Raw genomic sequence first — 16,552 nt, forward strand, 5'->3', positions numbered from 1 at the left:
TGCTCAGCTTCTACTCGATGTTCGATGCTGCCTTAATGCCGTTTGAATCTCAAATAAGCTTTTTCCCTGGTCTTTACCCTCCCTGCTAATACCGGAAAGGGTTTTTCCATGATGTTTCAAGTTTTCCTCTGTGTGCCCTTCCCCATCTTTTCTCCAACAATTTCTGGAGTAGTCCAATGAATTTGGACTGCCAGGGTAGGTCCTAACATACATCTCTTCTGGAGATTTCTCTTTGGGAGACATGGGGGCGGGGGCGGGTCACACACCAGTAGCTTCAAGCATAGTGTTTTGGGCCAGGCACCGTGGTTCACGCCTATAATCCCAGCACTTTGGGAGGCCAAGGCCTGTGGGATCACCTAAGGTCAGGAGTTCGAGACCAGCCTCACCAACATGGTGAAACCCTGTCTCTACTAAAAATACAAAATTAGCTGGATATGGTGTGTGCACCTGTACTCCTAGCTACTCCGGAGGCTGAGGCAAGAGAATCACTTGAACCTGGGAGGCAAAGACTGCAGTGAGCCGAGATGGAGCCATTGCACTCCAGCCTGGGCAACGAGAGCAAAACTCCATCTCAAAAAAATAAAGTCTTTTGTTCTGCTGTCTTTCTGTTGCCTTCAATGCTACCTGGTATTTTGAGATGACCCAGCACACGTGCCGGACCAGGTTCTACAGGGGAATAGCGGCAGATCTGTCTCAATCACCGTTGGCTGCCTGGTGGCCAACATCGTGATGGGCAGAACTCAGCCTTGACTTCTGTTTTCTCTGTTACCCCTTCTCCCTGATTAGTTCCCACGTTCCCATCTCTCAAATGTCTTTGATCTTTACTGTGACTGATTCACTTCAATGTTCTTTTTATCCACATTTCAGGTGAACCCTCTAAATGTGAGTTGGTAAGTACTATCAGGAACCTGTACCTTTTCTAGGACAGCTGTCACTGTTTTAGTAAGGCAGATAAATCAGGTGCTGATGGCATCCTTCCTTCTGGGATGGGATGAAAGCGAGTGGTCTCGAGTCTAGATAAGGTTGCCAGAGAAAATACTCAGGTGAGTCAGGATTTCAGATAAACAACAAATTCTTTTTGGTGTGTGTATGTTCCAAATAACACTCTTGTGTATCCAAAATTAAAATTGAACTGGAATCAGCACCCTATGGAATTGCATTTAAGAAAACAACAAATAACTTTCTAAGTATATCCTAAATATCATTCATTGTTTACCAGAAATTCAAATTTAACTCAGCATCTTGTATTTTTGCTGGTCAAATCCGGAAACCCTAGTCAATGTTTACCACCACCATTTCCTCCCTTCCTTTATTCTTGCGTTGCGTTTTCTCAGGGGCGGGAAACAAGACATTAAGAGCTAGGTTCAGGGTGGGAAACGACATTAAGAGCTAGGTTCAGCACAATTAATTGATCCTTAATTTACCAGGAGGAGTTCGTATTTTCAGAATATTACTGGTTTTCTTATAGAAATAAGTGCTTGTGTTTTAAGTGAAAAGATGTTTGTATTTGTAAATCTTTTCCCTTCTCCCCCTTCCCCTAATCACTGAAACAACCAGTGGCCGGGTGCAGTGGCTCACGCCTGTAATCTCAACACTTTGGGAGGCCAAGGCCAGTGGATCACCTGAGGTCAAGAGTTTGAGACCAGCCTGGCCAACATGGCAAAACCCCATCTTTGCTAAAAAGACAAAAATTAGCCAGGTGTGGTGGCACCTGCCTGTAATCCCAGCTACTTGAGAGGCGGAGGCAGAAGAATTGCTTGAACCTGGGAGGCAGAGGTTGCAGTGGGCTGAGATCCGGCCACTGGGTGACGGAGTGAGACTCCCTCTGAAAAAACAAACCAAAAAAACAAACTACCTCAGTCTTGGGGACAGTGCGTGTCTTGGGTGTTGCTATCTGGTTGGTGTAGGAGAGAAAGGAAACTCTGGGCAGAGTATGTGTTTTTGACCAGGATGTTTTGAAGGCCTATTGCAGGATAGAGAAAGGCTCAGAAACTTTCCTGGACAGTTCTTTTTTTGCATTTAGGGAGTTGTCTTAGTCTGTTCCTGCTGCCGTAACAAAATATCTTAGACTGGGTAATTTATAAAGAGCAGAAATTGATTTCTTGCAGTTCTAGAGGCTGGGAGGTCCAGGGTTGAAGTGCCAGCGGATTCAGTGTCTGAAAGCCTGCTGTCTGCTTCGTAAATGGCACCTCTTGCTGTATCCCCACACGGTGAAGGAAAGGAAGGGCAAAACGAGATGCGGTTGCTCCATTCAACCTCTTGAGTAAGGTCCCAACTCCTATTCACGTAGCTTCCTCCATCATGACTACCTCTTAAAGACTCTACCTCTTAATAATATCGCGTTCATGGTTAGGTTTCAACTATAAAATTTGAGGGACACAAACATTTAGACTGTAGCAGGAGTGACACACTGAGGATTAAGGTTTTGGTTAGATCAGGTAGCTTCTCTGTTCTGGCTTATTTGCTCAGCTCCTTCCTGTCCAGAGGCAGGCATTTGAACTACAGTGAATGTTTTGCTTAGGCCAGTTACAAAGTGGCTTTCACACTCTCACAAGTAACATATGGGAGTTCCAATTGCTCCGCATCTTCAACAACATTTGTAATATCAGCCCTAATCATTTCAGTCACTTCACGTAGGTGTAGTATTATCTTCTTCTTCTTTTTTTTTTTGAGATGGAGTCTTGCTCTGTTACCTAGGCTGGAGTGCAATGGTGTAATCTCAGCTCACTGCAACCTCTGCCTCCTGGGCTCAAGCAATTCTCCTGCCTCAGCCTCCCGAGTAGCTGGGATTATAGCTGTGAACTACCAGGCCTGGCTAATTTTTTGCGCTTCTAGTAGACACAAGATTTCACCATGTTGGCCAGGGTGGTCTCAAACTCCTGATCTCAGGTGATCTGCCCACCTCGGGTTCCCAAAGTGCTGAGATTACAGGTATAAGCCACCGTGCCTGGCCTAGGTGTAGTAGTATCTTATTGTGGTTTCAATTTAAATTTTCCAATGAGTCATGCATTTTGGCCATTTGGATAACCTCATTTCTGAGGTGCCTGATGCAGCATTCTTCCCATTTACAAAAACGGAAGTGTTTTTACTGCATTTGTTGGGTATATTGTTCTAATTGTTTAACCAATTAGGTCAGGTTGTTAATTATGTGGTTTAGATATCCTGTATCTTGATCATTTTCTTTCTGTGTGTTCCCCCCAGTTAATGAGATGTGTGTTTAAATCTTAAACTAATCAATCTTTTAACTGTATTTTTGTTACATATTTTGAAGCTATACTGTTGGGTACATACAGATTAGCATTACTATATCTTCATATGGGAATGATCTTCTTATAAAATGTCCTCTATATTTAATGATTAATTTTGCCTTAAAATCTACTCTGAACGTGATACGACTGTACCTACTTTTCTTCAGGTTAGGGTTTTTATACTGTATCTTTTTTCATTATTTTACATGTTTTATGCTCTCATATTTAAAGTATGCCTTTTTGTATCTAATCTAGTTTAGCAGATATTCTTCAATTAAAATATTTAGTCCATTCACACTTATGTAATTGACTCATTTTAGTTTCAGCACACCATCTTATTTGTTTTCTATTTGTTCCATTTGTCTCCCGTTCTCTTATTTCTCTTGTTATCTTGGTTTAAATTTAAGTTCAGGGGTAGATGTGCAGGTTTGTTACATAGGTAAACTTTTGTCATGGGGTTTTGTTCAGGTTATTTCATTACCCAGGGGTTAAGCCCAGTACCCATTAGTGATTTTTCCTGCTCTTCTCCCTCCTCTGCCCCTCCCCGCTCCGATAGGCCCCAGTGTCTCTGGTTCTCCTCTGTGTGTCCATGTGTTCTCATCTTTTGAATAAATATTTAATTTCTGGTAACTTTTTGGTTATACATCCTTCAGTCTTATGATGGTTATCCTAGAAATTTGAATATTGATTTTTAAAATTTATTTATTTATTTAGAGACGGGGTTGCTCTGTAGCCCAGGATGGAGTGCAGTGGCACAATCTCGGCTCACTGCAACCCCCGCCTCCTGGATTCAAGCGATTCTCCTGCCTCAGCCTCCTGAGTAGCTGGGATTACAGGCACCTGCCACCATACCTGGCTAATTTTTGTCTTTTTAGTAGAGATGGGTTTGTTGTGTTGGCCAGGCTGGTCTCAAACCCTGACCTCAGGTGATCCACACCCCTCGGCCTCCCAAAGTGCTGGGATTACAGGCTTGAGCCGCCGCACTCGGCCTCAGTACTCATCTTTGACTTCAGCTTTATGTATTTCCCTCTCCTCCTTTGTTACTGTCTTCATATTTTACTCTGTATGTTATAAATTCCACAAGATGACGTCAAGAGTCATTTTCCCTTTACATTTATCCGCAGACTGACCATTTCTGTGGCTCTTTGTTTCTTGACACACTTCCATCCTTTCCTCTGATAAACTACTTCTTAGGTAGTTTTGTGTGATACGCATATCTGCTGGCAGCAAATCCTCTCACCTGTTGACTGGAAACATCTTTATTTAGTCCCCCTATGTCAAGGACATTTTCACGGCCATACAGTCTAGGCTGGTAGGTTTCTAAAAATAGCAATTAAAGATGTCATTTTATTGCCACTTTTAAAATTTATTTTTATTATACTTAAATTTGGGGATACATATGCAGAATGTACAGGTTTGTTATATAGGTATACACTGCACCCATCAACCCATCATCTATTTAAGGTATTTCTCCTAATGCTATCCCTCCCCTAGCCCCCCACCCCCATTGTCACTTCTCTAAAATAGAGATAATAACCATCCTAGTCCTCTGGTTGTTGACAGAATAAAACAAAGGCCATAATGCATGGTGTAGAGTCAATGCTCCGTATCCTTTATTGCCGAGTTCCTCCTAGATGCCAGGCCCTGTTGTAGGCAGAGCAGAGAACACTCTGGTGTTACACCCAAGAGTAAGACAGGCAAGGTCTCTGTCTAAATGGAGTCTACGTTCTTGCAGACGAGAGACATAAATAAGTATACAAGATTGAGCGCAGTGGCTCACGCTTGTAATCCCAACACTTTGGGAGGCCAAGGTCCATGGATCATGTGACCTCAGGAGACCGCCCCTGGCCAACGTGGTGAAACCCCATCTCTACTGAAAATACAAAAATTAGCTGGGTGTGGTGGCGGGCACCTGTAGTGCAGCTTACTCAGGAGGCTGAGGCAGGAGAATCGCTTGAACCCGGGAGGCGGAGGTTGCAGTGAGCTGAGATTGCGCCACTGCACTCCAGCCTGGGGGACAGAGTGAGACTCCGTCTCAAAAAAACAAAAAAGTGTAGTAACACAAGTAGCAGGAAGTACTGTGAAGCGAAAATACTCAAATGTGTAGTCTAGACAGTGAGGAGGTGATATTTATGGCTTATGATTTCAACTCTCTCCTTCTTTTCTGTAGGCCCCAAGTGTTCTGTGGATGTAGGAGAACATTGTTAAAGTGAGAAATTGCACGTGTCGGGCAAGATGAGCTTTTCTGTAACCACCTGGGCCGACGGCGGTACCAACCAAGGGCTTCTGCCTTACCTGGTGGCTCTGGATCAGTATCAGCTAGAGGAATTCAAGCTTTGCCTGGAACCCCAGCAGCTGATGGACTTCTGGTCGGCCCCCCAGGGGCACTTCCCGCATATCCCCTGGGCCAATTTGAGGGCTGCCGACCCCTTCAATCTGTCCTTTCTTTTGGACGAACACTTCCCAAAAGGTCAGGCATGGAAAGTGGTCCTCGGCATCTTCCAGACAATGAATCTGACTTCACTGTGTGAGGAAGTTAGAGCCAAGATGAAAGGTAAGAGTCCTCGAGAAGGAAGGCGGGGGACTGCTTGGCACTCCTGAGAGCAAGGAGGTAGCCGCTGGGTTTCTTTCCATGGGGTCATTCCACATGGCTGATCTCCCTCTACAAATCCTCCTTGATAATGTACAACAGTGTAACCTTCAATGGCCTGAAAGCTTAAAGATTTAGTGCTCTAGCCTGGGAAGGAGTAGCAAAGACAAGAAAGGGAATTGGAAGAGGAACATTCAGTTCTGTTATAAGCCTTCCTTTTTTTTTTTTTTTTTTTTTTGAGACTGAGTCTTGCTCTGTTGCCCAGGCTGGTGTGCAGTGGTGCGACCTCAGCTCACTGTAACCTCTGCCTCCCAGGTTGAAGTGATTCTCATGCCTCAGCCTCCCGAATAGCTGGGACTACAGGCACGAGCCACCACGCCCGGCTAATTTTTTCTATTTTTAGTAGAGACGGTGTTTCACCGTGTTAGCCAGGATGGTCTCAATCTCCTGACCTCACGATCTGCTTGCCTCTGCCTTCCAAAGCGCTGGGATTACAGGTGTGAGCCACTGCGACCAGCCCAGCCTTCTTTTAAAAATGCAAATTTGTCCCAATGTGATTGTTGTATTAGGGAACAACTTGAGCACAGCACAAATGTCATGTTAGCTTACGCATGGTTTTGCCTAAGAGAAACACTGAGAAAGCACAACAAACACCCCCCAACCCCGCAACCCACTGACCCTGCACTCCGCTGAGCAGAGCCACGTAGGATTGTACAAAATGCACACAGGCATACATCTGAAACATCTACCCGCTTCCTCAGTACGAGCCCTGCCCATTCTGCAGATTATTGTTCTTCCACCACTTCACAAAAACTCACAAGCTGCAACACTTCCCCTGTTCACAAAGTTCATGTTTTACTCAAGGTAAAGTTTCATGCCACATCTTCTGTGGTATTGCAGGGCCGACTGTGGTGTTGTAGGATTCTGCAGTTTATTGTGTTTTTTTTTTTGTTTGTTTGTTTTTTGAGACAGAGTCTCGCTCTGTGGCCCAGGCTGGAGTGCAGTGGTGCGATCTCGGCTCACTGCAAGCTCCACCTCCCGGGTTCCCGCCATTCTCCTGTCTCAGCCTCCTGACTAGCTGGGACTACGGGCGCCCACCACCACGCCCGGCTAATTTTTTATATTTGTAGTAGAGACGGGGTGTCACCGTGTTAGCCAGGATGGTCTCGATCTCCTGACCTTGTGATCTGCATGCCTCAGCCTCCCAAAGTGCTGGGATTACAGGCGTGAGCCCCCGCGCCCGGCCGTTTATTGTGTTATAAAGTATTTTGTAATTAGCAAGTGCAAAACTGTGCTGTTTAAGCTTCTGCTTAAAATTATAAATATATAAAATAATGTATATAGTATATAAAATCACTGATTCTGTTTCCCATAAGTCGTGTGGTTTTAGTGCACGGTTGAATCTGCTGTGGTGAGTTTTCAGAATGCGTATGTCACTTTATAGCAGAACTGACCGCCTATGAGATCTGTTGAAAATACTCATAATGTTTCCTGGTGCCTGTTATAAACCAGACATTGATTGATTGATTGATTGATTGATTATTTTGAGATGGAGTTTTGCTTGTCACCCAAGCTGGAGTGCAATAGTGCGATCTGGGCTCACTGCAACCTCTGCCTCCCGGGTTCAAGGGATTCTCCCTGCCTCAGCCTCCCGAGTAGCTGGGATTACAGGCACTCACCACCACGCCTGGCTAATTTTTGTGTTTTTAGTAGAGATGGGGTTTTGCCATGTTGGCCAGGCTGGTCTCGAGCTCGTGACCTCAGGTGATCTGCCCACCTCAGCCTCCCAAAATTCTGGGATTACAGGCTAGAGCCACCGTGCCTGGCCATAAACCAGGTATTTAGCTTAATGCTTTCTATGTATTTGTACTGACTCTTCACTAATAATATAAGAAGGAGGTCCTATTATTCATATCTTACAGAGAAGGAAACTGAGACACAGACAGCTTAAGTACATTTTCCAAGGTCACAGAGCTGGTGGAGCAGGAGAGCTGGGACGTGAGCCCAGGCAGTGTGTCTCCAAAGGCTCTGGGCTTGACCATGTACAGCTTCTCCTACCCCAAAATGAGTGAGTTCTAAGGAAGGAGAGTGGGCAATACTGAGTCTTCCATATCAGAATCCCGGGTACTGGGCATTCTGAGTCATACAAGTTCGGGCTTTGTGCATCTTCTGGTGGGCAGGAGGATGGGATGGAGACTAGAACACCACTCCACCCTCTTTTTCCCTGTCCCTCTCTCATTTTTAAAGCCTTCAGATATTCTTGTTTGTAATAGGCAGATATAAAGCAGACAACTAGGGAATGTGATTTAGAATTCTTTTTTTTTTACTGTCTTAATTTCTTTTTTTTAAATTATACTTTAAGTTCCAGATACATGTGCAGAATGTGCAGTTTCGTTATATAGGTATACACATGCCATTGTGGTTTGCTGCACCCATCAACCCATCATGTACATTAGGTAGTTCTCCTAATACTATCCCTCCCCTAGCCCCCCACCGACTGATAGGCCCAGTGTGTGATGTTCCCCTCCCTGTGTCAGTATGTTCTCACTGTCTAGCTCCCACTTATGAGTGAGAACATACGGTGTTTGGTTTTCTGTTCTTGTGTTAGTTTGCCGAGAATGATTTCCAGCTTCATCTATGTCCCTGCAAAGGACATGAACTCATCCTTTTTTATGGCTGCATAGTATTCCATGGTGTATATGTGCCACATTTTCTTAATCCAGTCTATTGTTGATGGGCATTTGGGTTGGTTCCAAGTCTTTGTTAATGTGAACAGTGCCACAATAAACATATGTGTGCATGTGTCTTTATAGTAGAATGGTTTATAATCCTTTGGGTATACACCCAGTAATGGGATTGCTGGGTCAAATGGTATTTCTAGTTCTAGATCCTTGAGGAATCACCACACTGTCTTCCACAATGGTTCAACTAATTTACATTCCTACCAACAGCATAAAAGCGTTCCTATTTCTCCACATCCTCTCCAGCATCTGTTGTTTCCTGACTTAATGGTTGCCATTCTAACTGGTGTGAGATGGTATCTCAATGTGGTTTTGATTTGCATTTCTCTAATGACCAGTGATGATGAACTTTTTTTCATATGTCTGTTGGCTGCATAAATGTCGTCTTTTGAGAAGTGTCTGTTCATACAATTCGCCCACTTTTCGATGGGGTTGGTTGTGTTTTTCTTGTAAATTTAAGTTCTTTGTAGATTCTGGATATTAGCCCTTTGTCACATGGATAGATTGCAAAAATTTTCTCCCATTCTGCAGATTGCCTGTACACTCTGATGGTAGTTTCTTTTGCTGTGCAGAAGCTCTTTGGTTCAATTAGATCCCATTTGTCAATTTTGGCTTTTGTTGCCATTGCTTTTGGTGTTTTAGTCCTGAAGAAAGGATATCAGAGATTGGAAATAGAGATTTAGAACTCTTAAATTCTGTTTCCAACCAAATATCTCTCTTTATAGAGACCTGGAGAGAGGAATTTGCACAGAGGAGAATGCTCTCAAAGGAAGAACTTTCTATCTTGTTGCTGAGTTTTAAAAATATAAACTTAGTTTTTGGATACATAGTAGGTGTATATATTTAAGGGGTATATGAGGTACTTTGAAACTGGCATGCATTGGGTAATAGTCACAGGGGTAAATGGAGTGTCCATCACCTCAAGCATTTATCCTGTTTCTTGTCACTAATTTTTTTAAAATTTAAACTTAAATTTTAAAAATTCTAGATGCATAGTAGGTATATATATGGGGTATATGAGATATTTTGATAACGGCATGCATGGCATAATAGTCACAGGGTAAATGGAGTGTCTGTCACCTCAAGCATTTATCCTGTTTCTTGTCACTGATTTTTTTTTAATTTAAACTTAAATTTTAAAAATTCTGGATGCATAGCAGGTATATATATTTATGGGGTATATGAGATATTTTGATACTGGCATGCATTGGGTAATAGTCACAGGGGTAAATGGAGTGTCCATTACCTCAAGCATTTATCCTCTTTCTTGTCACTGATTTTTTTAAAATTTAGACTTGTATTTTAAAAATTCTGGATACGTAGTAGGTGTATCTATTTATGGGGTATGTGAGATACTGGGATAGAGGCCGGCAATGCCTCAGAACCACATCAGGGTAGGTGGGGTGTCCCTCCCCTCAAGCATTTCTCCTTTGTTTCTTGCTGCTGATTCTGAATGGCAGCATCAACTTCCTGCCTGAAGGCTGCAGGCCCGGGCGGGGCACATCAGAGGAGCCCCATTTCCCTGGTCCTTGTCTGGTTCCTACTTGGCCTTCTAAAGGCGTGGGTCGTGTGGAAGATACCTCTCAAGCAGGAGAAAGCCCTGGGCCACATCCACCTCACCAGTCACGCAGGGGATGACAAAAGCCCGGCAGGTGGATCGGGTGGTTCTTAGGGCCCCGTTAGCCCCATCATCTAGGAAACTGTACCATGAGTATCTCTGTACTTGACCAGTGCTGTGGGATATGCATCTGAGAGTGAGTTTGTGGACACACGTGTGTATACAGGGACCCATGTACTGTCTTTTAGGGATTATTGGCTTAAGGACTCAGGTTCTAGAGTCAGGATGCCTGGATTCAAAGGCTAGTTCCAGCTGCCGAACGGTAACCTTGGACAAATGATCTTACCACGGGGCTGCAATTCTTTCTTAAACTGGGTTCACTGTTCCAACCTCTACATTTCTAGGGTGAAATGCTTAGAAGGCACTGGGCACAGAGAAGGAACTCCTATGTTAGTTGATCTTTGGGGTGGTTTTTTATCTGATAGCGTCACTTGCCCTGGTGGTTTATGGGTGATTGCTTAAGCATGGCGCCTCGCCAGCAGTATCAGAGCTGGGAGAGTGTCATCTCACTACACACACACCCTCTACCCCACCCAAGGATATGTCTGCAAATTTCCAGTGGAAGAATCTATTTATTCCACTGGTGGATCAGTTGGTTCTTAGTGCCCTGTACACTGGCTTCCATAGGTGTACAAATGGAAGTCAGAAATGGGATTATTTTGAAAGGAATTAAACTTTATTTCATAGCCAAAAGAGAATAATCAAAGGCAAATGTGTTATAGTTTTTACTTTTTCTTTTTTTTTCCCTCTAGATGGAGTCTCGTTCTGTCACCCAGGCTGGAGTGCAGTGGCATGATCTTGGCTCACTGCAACTTCTGCCTCCAGGGTTCAAGCGATTCTCCTGCCTCAGCCTCCCAAGTAGCTGGGATTACAGGCACCTGCCACCATGCCCAGCTATCTTTTGTATTTTTATTAGAGACGGGGTTTCCCCATGCTGGGCAGGCTGATCCCAAACTCCTGACCTCGTGATCTGCCTGCCTCAGCCTCTCAAAGTGCTGAGAGTACAGGTGTGAGCCAACGTGCTGGGCTGGTTTTTACCTTTTATACTTAAATCTATTCTCTCCTTTGGGTTTTTTTTTCTTTCTTTCTTTCTTTTTCTCCTGAATAAGGTGTAAAGTTTAGATTGCCATCCCTTTTCTTTTATTTTTTCCATGTATAGATATCCATTGACTCCAGCACCATTTGTTGAAAAGAACTTTCTCTATTGAATTGCTTCTGCAACTTTGTCAAAAATCATCTGGCCATGCCTGGGTAGAATTCGTACTTTTCAAAGTTACTTCGTTATATACATAAACGTTTAAACGTTTAAAAGTACTCTATATTCTTCCTGCATTGCATTTTTAATTATGTAGGAATCACTTTCCACTAAAGCAGATTTTGGGGGTGACCTTGAAGAAAAGGCCAAACTTTTCCCCACCATCCTCCACATTGGCAGTGAGTTTTAACACATGCAATGGGAATAGGGACCACACTGACTTAAGTGCATATTTATGTGTGAGCCACCCGTGCTTCCCTCCATTCAGGGGTGTCTAGGATTAGGATAAAGACCCTGCTAAGTAAATCGATGGGGCCTGGGGGAGTAATGTTGGGTGTAGAAAGAATAGGCTGGTGATCTAAAAACATGCTCCTCTGGCATTTAAAACATATTCAGATAAGTGCGCCTCACCAGAGAATGGAGGAATACCGAGGCTTGGTGAGGGACCGGTGGAACTTTCATACACCTGCTCTTTGCTATTTCTTCATGTCCTTGCAAAGTTCCCTAAGCATTAGGGAGAATAAGCAAAAACTTACTAATTTTTAACCTTTGTTTTCTCTTTGAAGCCATGTACTGGTCCTGCTAGGCTGTTCATCTAGAACAGCATGGCTCTTATGACAGGTGGTCCCCACTAAATCTAGAGTCTTCATCTATTAAGATCCAGATGGCGATGCCTGATCCTTGACAGTAAAGCTATCACCTGGAAAGCTCATGGCGTTGGATTCGTTTGCAACAGAGGAAATGCCACATGTCAGACAGTTGACTTTTGGATAAACCAGAGCCAGCAACGGGGGGAAAATCGTCTACTTTTCTTCTGCTTGGGTTATGCCTAGGAAAAGGTTCCTACTTGGGTTCCCTGCTTCTAGGAGGGTTAGAATTCAGGACAGACTTCAGCTTGAATATATGGACATAGGACTTAGACTCCATAGGTAGGGTTTGTAGAGCTTCAGAGAGCTGGGATTCTTTGACCTAGGCTACCATGGTTAGAGAATGATGGATTCTTATTCTCTGAAGGAACATGGAACATCTGGAGGAAGTACAGGACTCAGCTTGCTAACCAGAACAAACCATGTAAACAGTGACAGTCAATGGAGTTGTAAATATTAGAGCCATGTCTCTTTAGATGCAAATCCCTTATAAGGTATCGGCCCATAGCAACTATGTACTACACAGTAAAATGAGTTTGGCCACTGAGTCATAGACGAAGTCTTCTAGCTCATGAGGAAGGGGACATTCAGAGTGGTGATGGTGCAGCAAATTGAGGGACTTGGTTTGAACCCAATTCTTGGTGCTTTTATTCCTATGGTATTTTATTCCAAAGATATTAGAGCGGCTTCTCTGTGTGGGGTACTGTTCTCCACATTTGGGATGAATCCATGAATAGACTAGCCATCTCCCTAGACAGGCAATAGACATAATACATAAATCACATGGTGTGTTAAAAGGTGACAAGTGCAAATGGAGGATAAGGCAGATGGGGAGAGGCTAAGGTATGTGATTAAAGATAAAGGTGGTGGTCACAATCAGGCTTATCAGGCACCATTGTGGAAGTGAGATTTGAGCAGAGCCTTGTGAGAGTGAACTAAGCAGATGTCTGGGGATCCAGGCACCGGGGAGGGCTGGAGCCAAGGACCTGAGGCAGGAATGTGCTTAGCGTGTGCTGTGGACTTTCCCGAGTGCCCACTGCATCTTCAGTTGGGCTAATGGAGCTTGAGAAAACTGGAGGAATCAGACCTTCAACCTCCAGTTTGTCATAGAAGGAGTTGGTTCTACTGAGAGCCTCCATTATTGCTGGTCCATTTTCAGTCTGGGTTATTTTCACATGTCATCATCACTGTTTGTTTCAGGGAATGTGCAGACCCAGGAGCTCCAAGGTCCAACCCAAGAAGACGTGGAGATGCTTGAAGCAGCAGCAGGTGTGCACACTATTTTAAGTTGATAACGGACAAGTTGCTTGATGGAGCACTCGTTTCACTGGTCCACATCCGCTGCCTACTCTGAAATTTCTTGAATTTATAGTGCATAAAAAATTAAAAACGTTCCAACTAATTCTTTCAGTATTGCTTATTAAATAATAACTTACTGTAAACTGGGCATACTGACTCCTCCAGTCTCTTCAGTCCCATTTGCCATAGAAAAAGTTGGTTCTACTGGGGGCTTCTGTTATTGCTGGCCCATTTTCAGTCTGGGATACTTTCATATCTCATCATCCCTGTTGATTTCAGAGAACGTGCAGACCCAGGGATGCCAAGATCCAAACCAGGAAGAACCAGAGGAGCTAGAAGAAGAAACAGGTGTATATACTACTTTATGTCAGTAATCAACAGGTTGCTTGATGGAGTACTGATTTCATTGGTCCACATTTGCTACCTACGCTGAAATTTCTTGAATTTATAGTACATAAAAAAATTAACTCTTTCCATCTAGTTCTTCCAGTATTTCTTATTAAATAATAACTTACAGTCAGGCACGAAGGCTCATGCCTGTAATCCTGGCACCTTGGGAGGCTGAGGCGGGTGGATCATTTGAGGTGAAGTTTGACACCAGCCTGGCCAACATGGTGAAACCCCATCTCTACTAAAAATACGAAAATTAGCCAGGCATAGTGGGTGCCTGTAATCTCAGCTACTTGGGAGGCTGAGGCAGGAAAATCACTTGAACCCCGAAGGTGGAGATTGCAGTGAGCCGAGATTGCACCACTGCACTCCAGCCTGGGTGACAGAGTCAGACTCCATCTCAAAAAATAAAAAATATAAATTAGGCATTCTGATTCTTCCAGTCACTTCAATCCCATTTGCCATAGAAAAAGGTGGTTCCACTGGGGACTTCTGTTCCTGCTGGCCCATTTTCAGTCTGGGGTACTTTCATATCTCATCGTCACTGTTTATTTCAGGGAACATGCAGACCCAGGGATGCCAGGATCCAAACCAAGAAGAACCAGAGGAGCTAGAAGAAGAAACAGGTGTGTACATTACTTTGTCAATAACTGACAGGTTGCTTGATAGAGCACTTGCTTCATTGGTCCACGTTTGCTGCCTACACTGAAATTTCTTGAATTTATGGTACATAAAAAAATTTTAGGTTCTTTCCATCTAGTTCTTCCATTATTTATTAAATAATAACTTAGGGCTGGGCAGAGTGGCTCATGTGTATAATCCCAGCACTTTGGGAGGCCGAGGCGGGCAGATCACCTGAGGTCAGGAGTTCGAGACCAGCCTGGCCAACATGGTGAAACCCCATCTCTACTAAAAATACAAAAATCAGCCGGGCCTGGTGGTGTGTGCCTGTAATCCCAGCTACTCGGGAAGCTAAGGCAGGAGAATCTCTTGAACCTGGGAGGCAAAGGTTGCAGTGAGCCAAGATGGTACCACTGTACTCTAGTGTGGGTGACAGAGCGAGACTCCATCTCTTAAATAAATACAAACTGTGCATTCTGATTCCTCCAGTCTCTTCACTCTCAAGTTTGCCATAGAAAGAGTTGGTTCTACTGAGAGCCTTTATCATTGTGGCCCATTTTCAGTCTGGGGTATTTTCTTGTCTCATCATCACTGTTTATTTCAGGGAATGTACAGGTTCAGGGATGCCAAGATCCAAACCAAGAAGAACCAGAGATGCTAGAAGAAGCAGGTGTGTACACTACTTTATGTTGGTAATGGACAGGTTGCTCGATGAGCGCTGGTTTCACTAGGTTCAGAGTAGAGTTGCCTCCTACTGACATTTTCTTCAACTTACGGTATGCAAGAAATTAAAAGCTCTTCCCAACTACTTCTTCCAGTACAATTTATTGAAAAATGCAGGGTCTAATCCACAGACCCTGGCCAAATGATGGATGAAAAAATGCACTCAGACACAGATATCCAGCAAAAGAGCAGGCTAGGGGACCGGGCTGCCCAGACATGGAGGATGGTGCTGTAAAAAGTTAGCAGCTGTGGCACTGACAAGCTGGCATTGCGGGCATTTATTTAGAACAGATTTAATGACAAAGGCCTTGAGTCAACACACTTGTGGGCAATTCACATGGTCATGCCCCACCCCTGCACGTGGGTGATGAAAGGCCGTGTTTCTGGAGACATGATAAACAAGCTATTAAGATAAACTGCCCTGCATTCTTTTGTACCTACTTCTTACCCTTTGCCCCGGGATAAGAACCACTGCCTTCAACTCATTCTTAGCTGAAGCTTTGCAACCCCCCCGCACCCCACTGCCTTCCAAGGTTTGCGTTTTTCCTACAATTTCTCCCACCACCTTGACCAATCTCCTACAGAAAAATAGGTTACCATAAACTGGATTATCTGCTTTTCTTGTAGGTTCTCACACACTGGTGTCTGCTTCTGGACTTTGTGCTTTTGTTAAATAACTGATACTGAGGTTGCCTATTAACAGGTGAATTAATAGGCATCTGTAGTTTTTGTGTTGGTGGCCCTATGGAGATTTTCACACTGAGAAAGTAAAACACACATTCTAGTACTCAGTTTAGTTTTATCAAAGAAATACCTGTGCATGTATGCAAGCCCCAAAGAGTCACAGAAACGGAACTTGTAATGCAAACCATCAATCCTCCAGGCCAGCTCTTGAAGTCTGCTCTACAGAGACATCCAACCACTACTCTTGGGGGCTACTTCTGATAATTGTTTCTATGGTCATAAGTGATTAATATTTCCTGCTATTTCTTAGTTTTCCAATCAGTTATCTACTGACTTCTTGTCATGGTAGGTATCTCTCTTCCCTTCTATCCTCCCATAACATCATTTCTCTTGTGTGTGACAGCATCAGGATTCAGTATCCTGGGCCTATAAATTGATGCTGAGTCTTGCAATGAAGGTTGTGTGCTGCAGTAGTTTCCTAGGGCCACTGTTAACCAATTGTATGACAAACTGGATAGCTTAAAACAAATCTGGGCACGATGGCTCACGCCTGTAATCCCAGCACTTTGGGAGGCTGAGGCAGGCAGATCACGAGGTCAAGAGATCAAGACCATCCTGGCCAACATGGTGAAACCCCATCTCTACTAAAAATACAAAAATTAGCCGGGCGTGGTGGCATGTACCTGTAGCCCTAGCTACTCGGGAGGCTGAGGCAGGAGAATTGCTTCAACCTGGG

At 43.9% G+C, this 16,552-nt stretch overlaps 1 protein-coding gene across 1 annotated transcript in view; it reads left to right on the forward strand.

Annotated features, from left to right (window-relative positions):
* The first annotated feature begins 5,458 nt into the window (after positions 1-5,458).
* Positions 5,459-16,552, forward strand: part of NLRP13 (NLR family pyrin domain containing 13) — a 40,541-nt gene continuing 29,447 nt past the window's right edge. The window contains exons 1-4 of the mRNA XM_038006378.2: positions 5,459-5,802; positions 13,300-13,368; positions 14,346-14,414; positions 15,014-15,079. Coding sequence (XP_037862306.2) covers positions 5,484-5,802; positions 13,300-13,368; positions 14,346-14,414; positions 15,014-15,079 — 523 coding nt within the window. The 5' untranslated portion in view covers positions 5,459-5,483. The remainder of the gene's footprint in view (positions 5,803-13,299; positions 13,369-14,345; positions 14,415-15,013; positions 15,080-16,552) is intronic.

Source organism: Chlorocebus sabaeus, chromosome 6, assembly GCF_047675955.1.
Source record: "Chlorocebus sabaeus isolate Y175 chromosome 6, mChlSab1.0.hap1, whole genome shotgun sequence".
Classification (NCBI taxonomy): domain Eukaryota; kingdom Metazoa; phylum Chordata; class Mammalia; order Primates; family Cercopithecidae; genus Chlorocebus; species Chlorocebus sabaeus.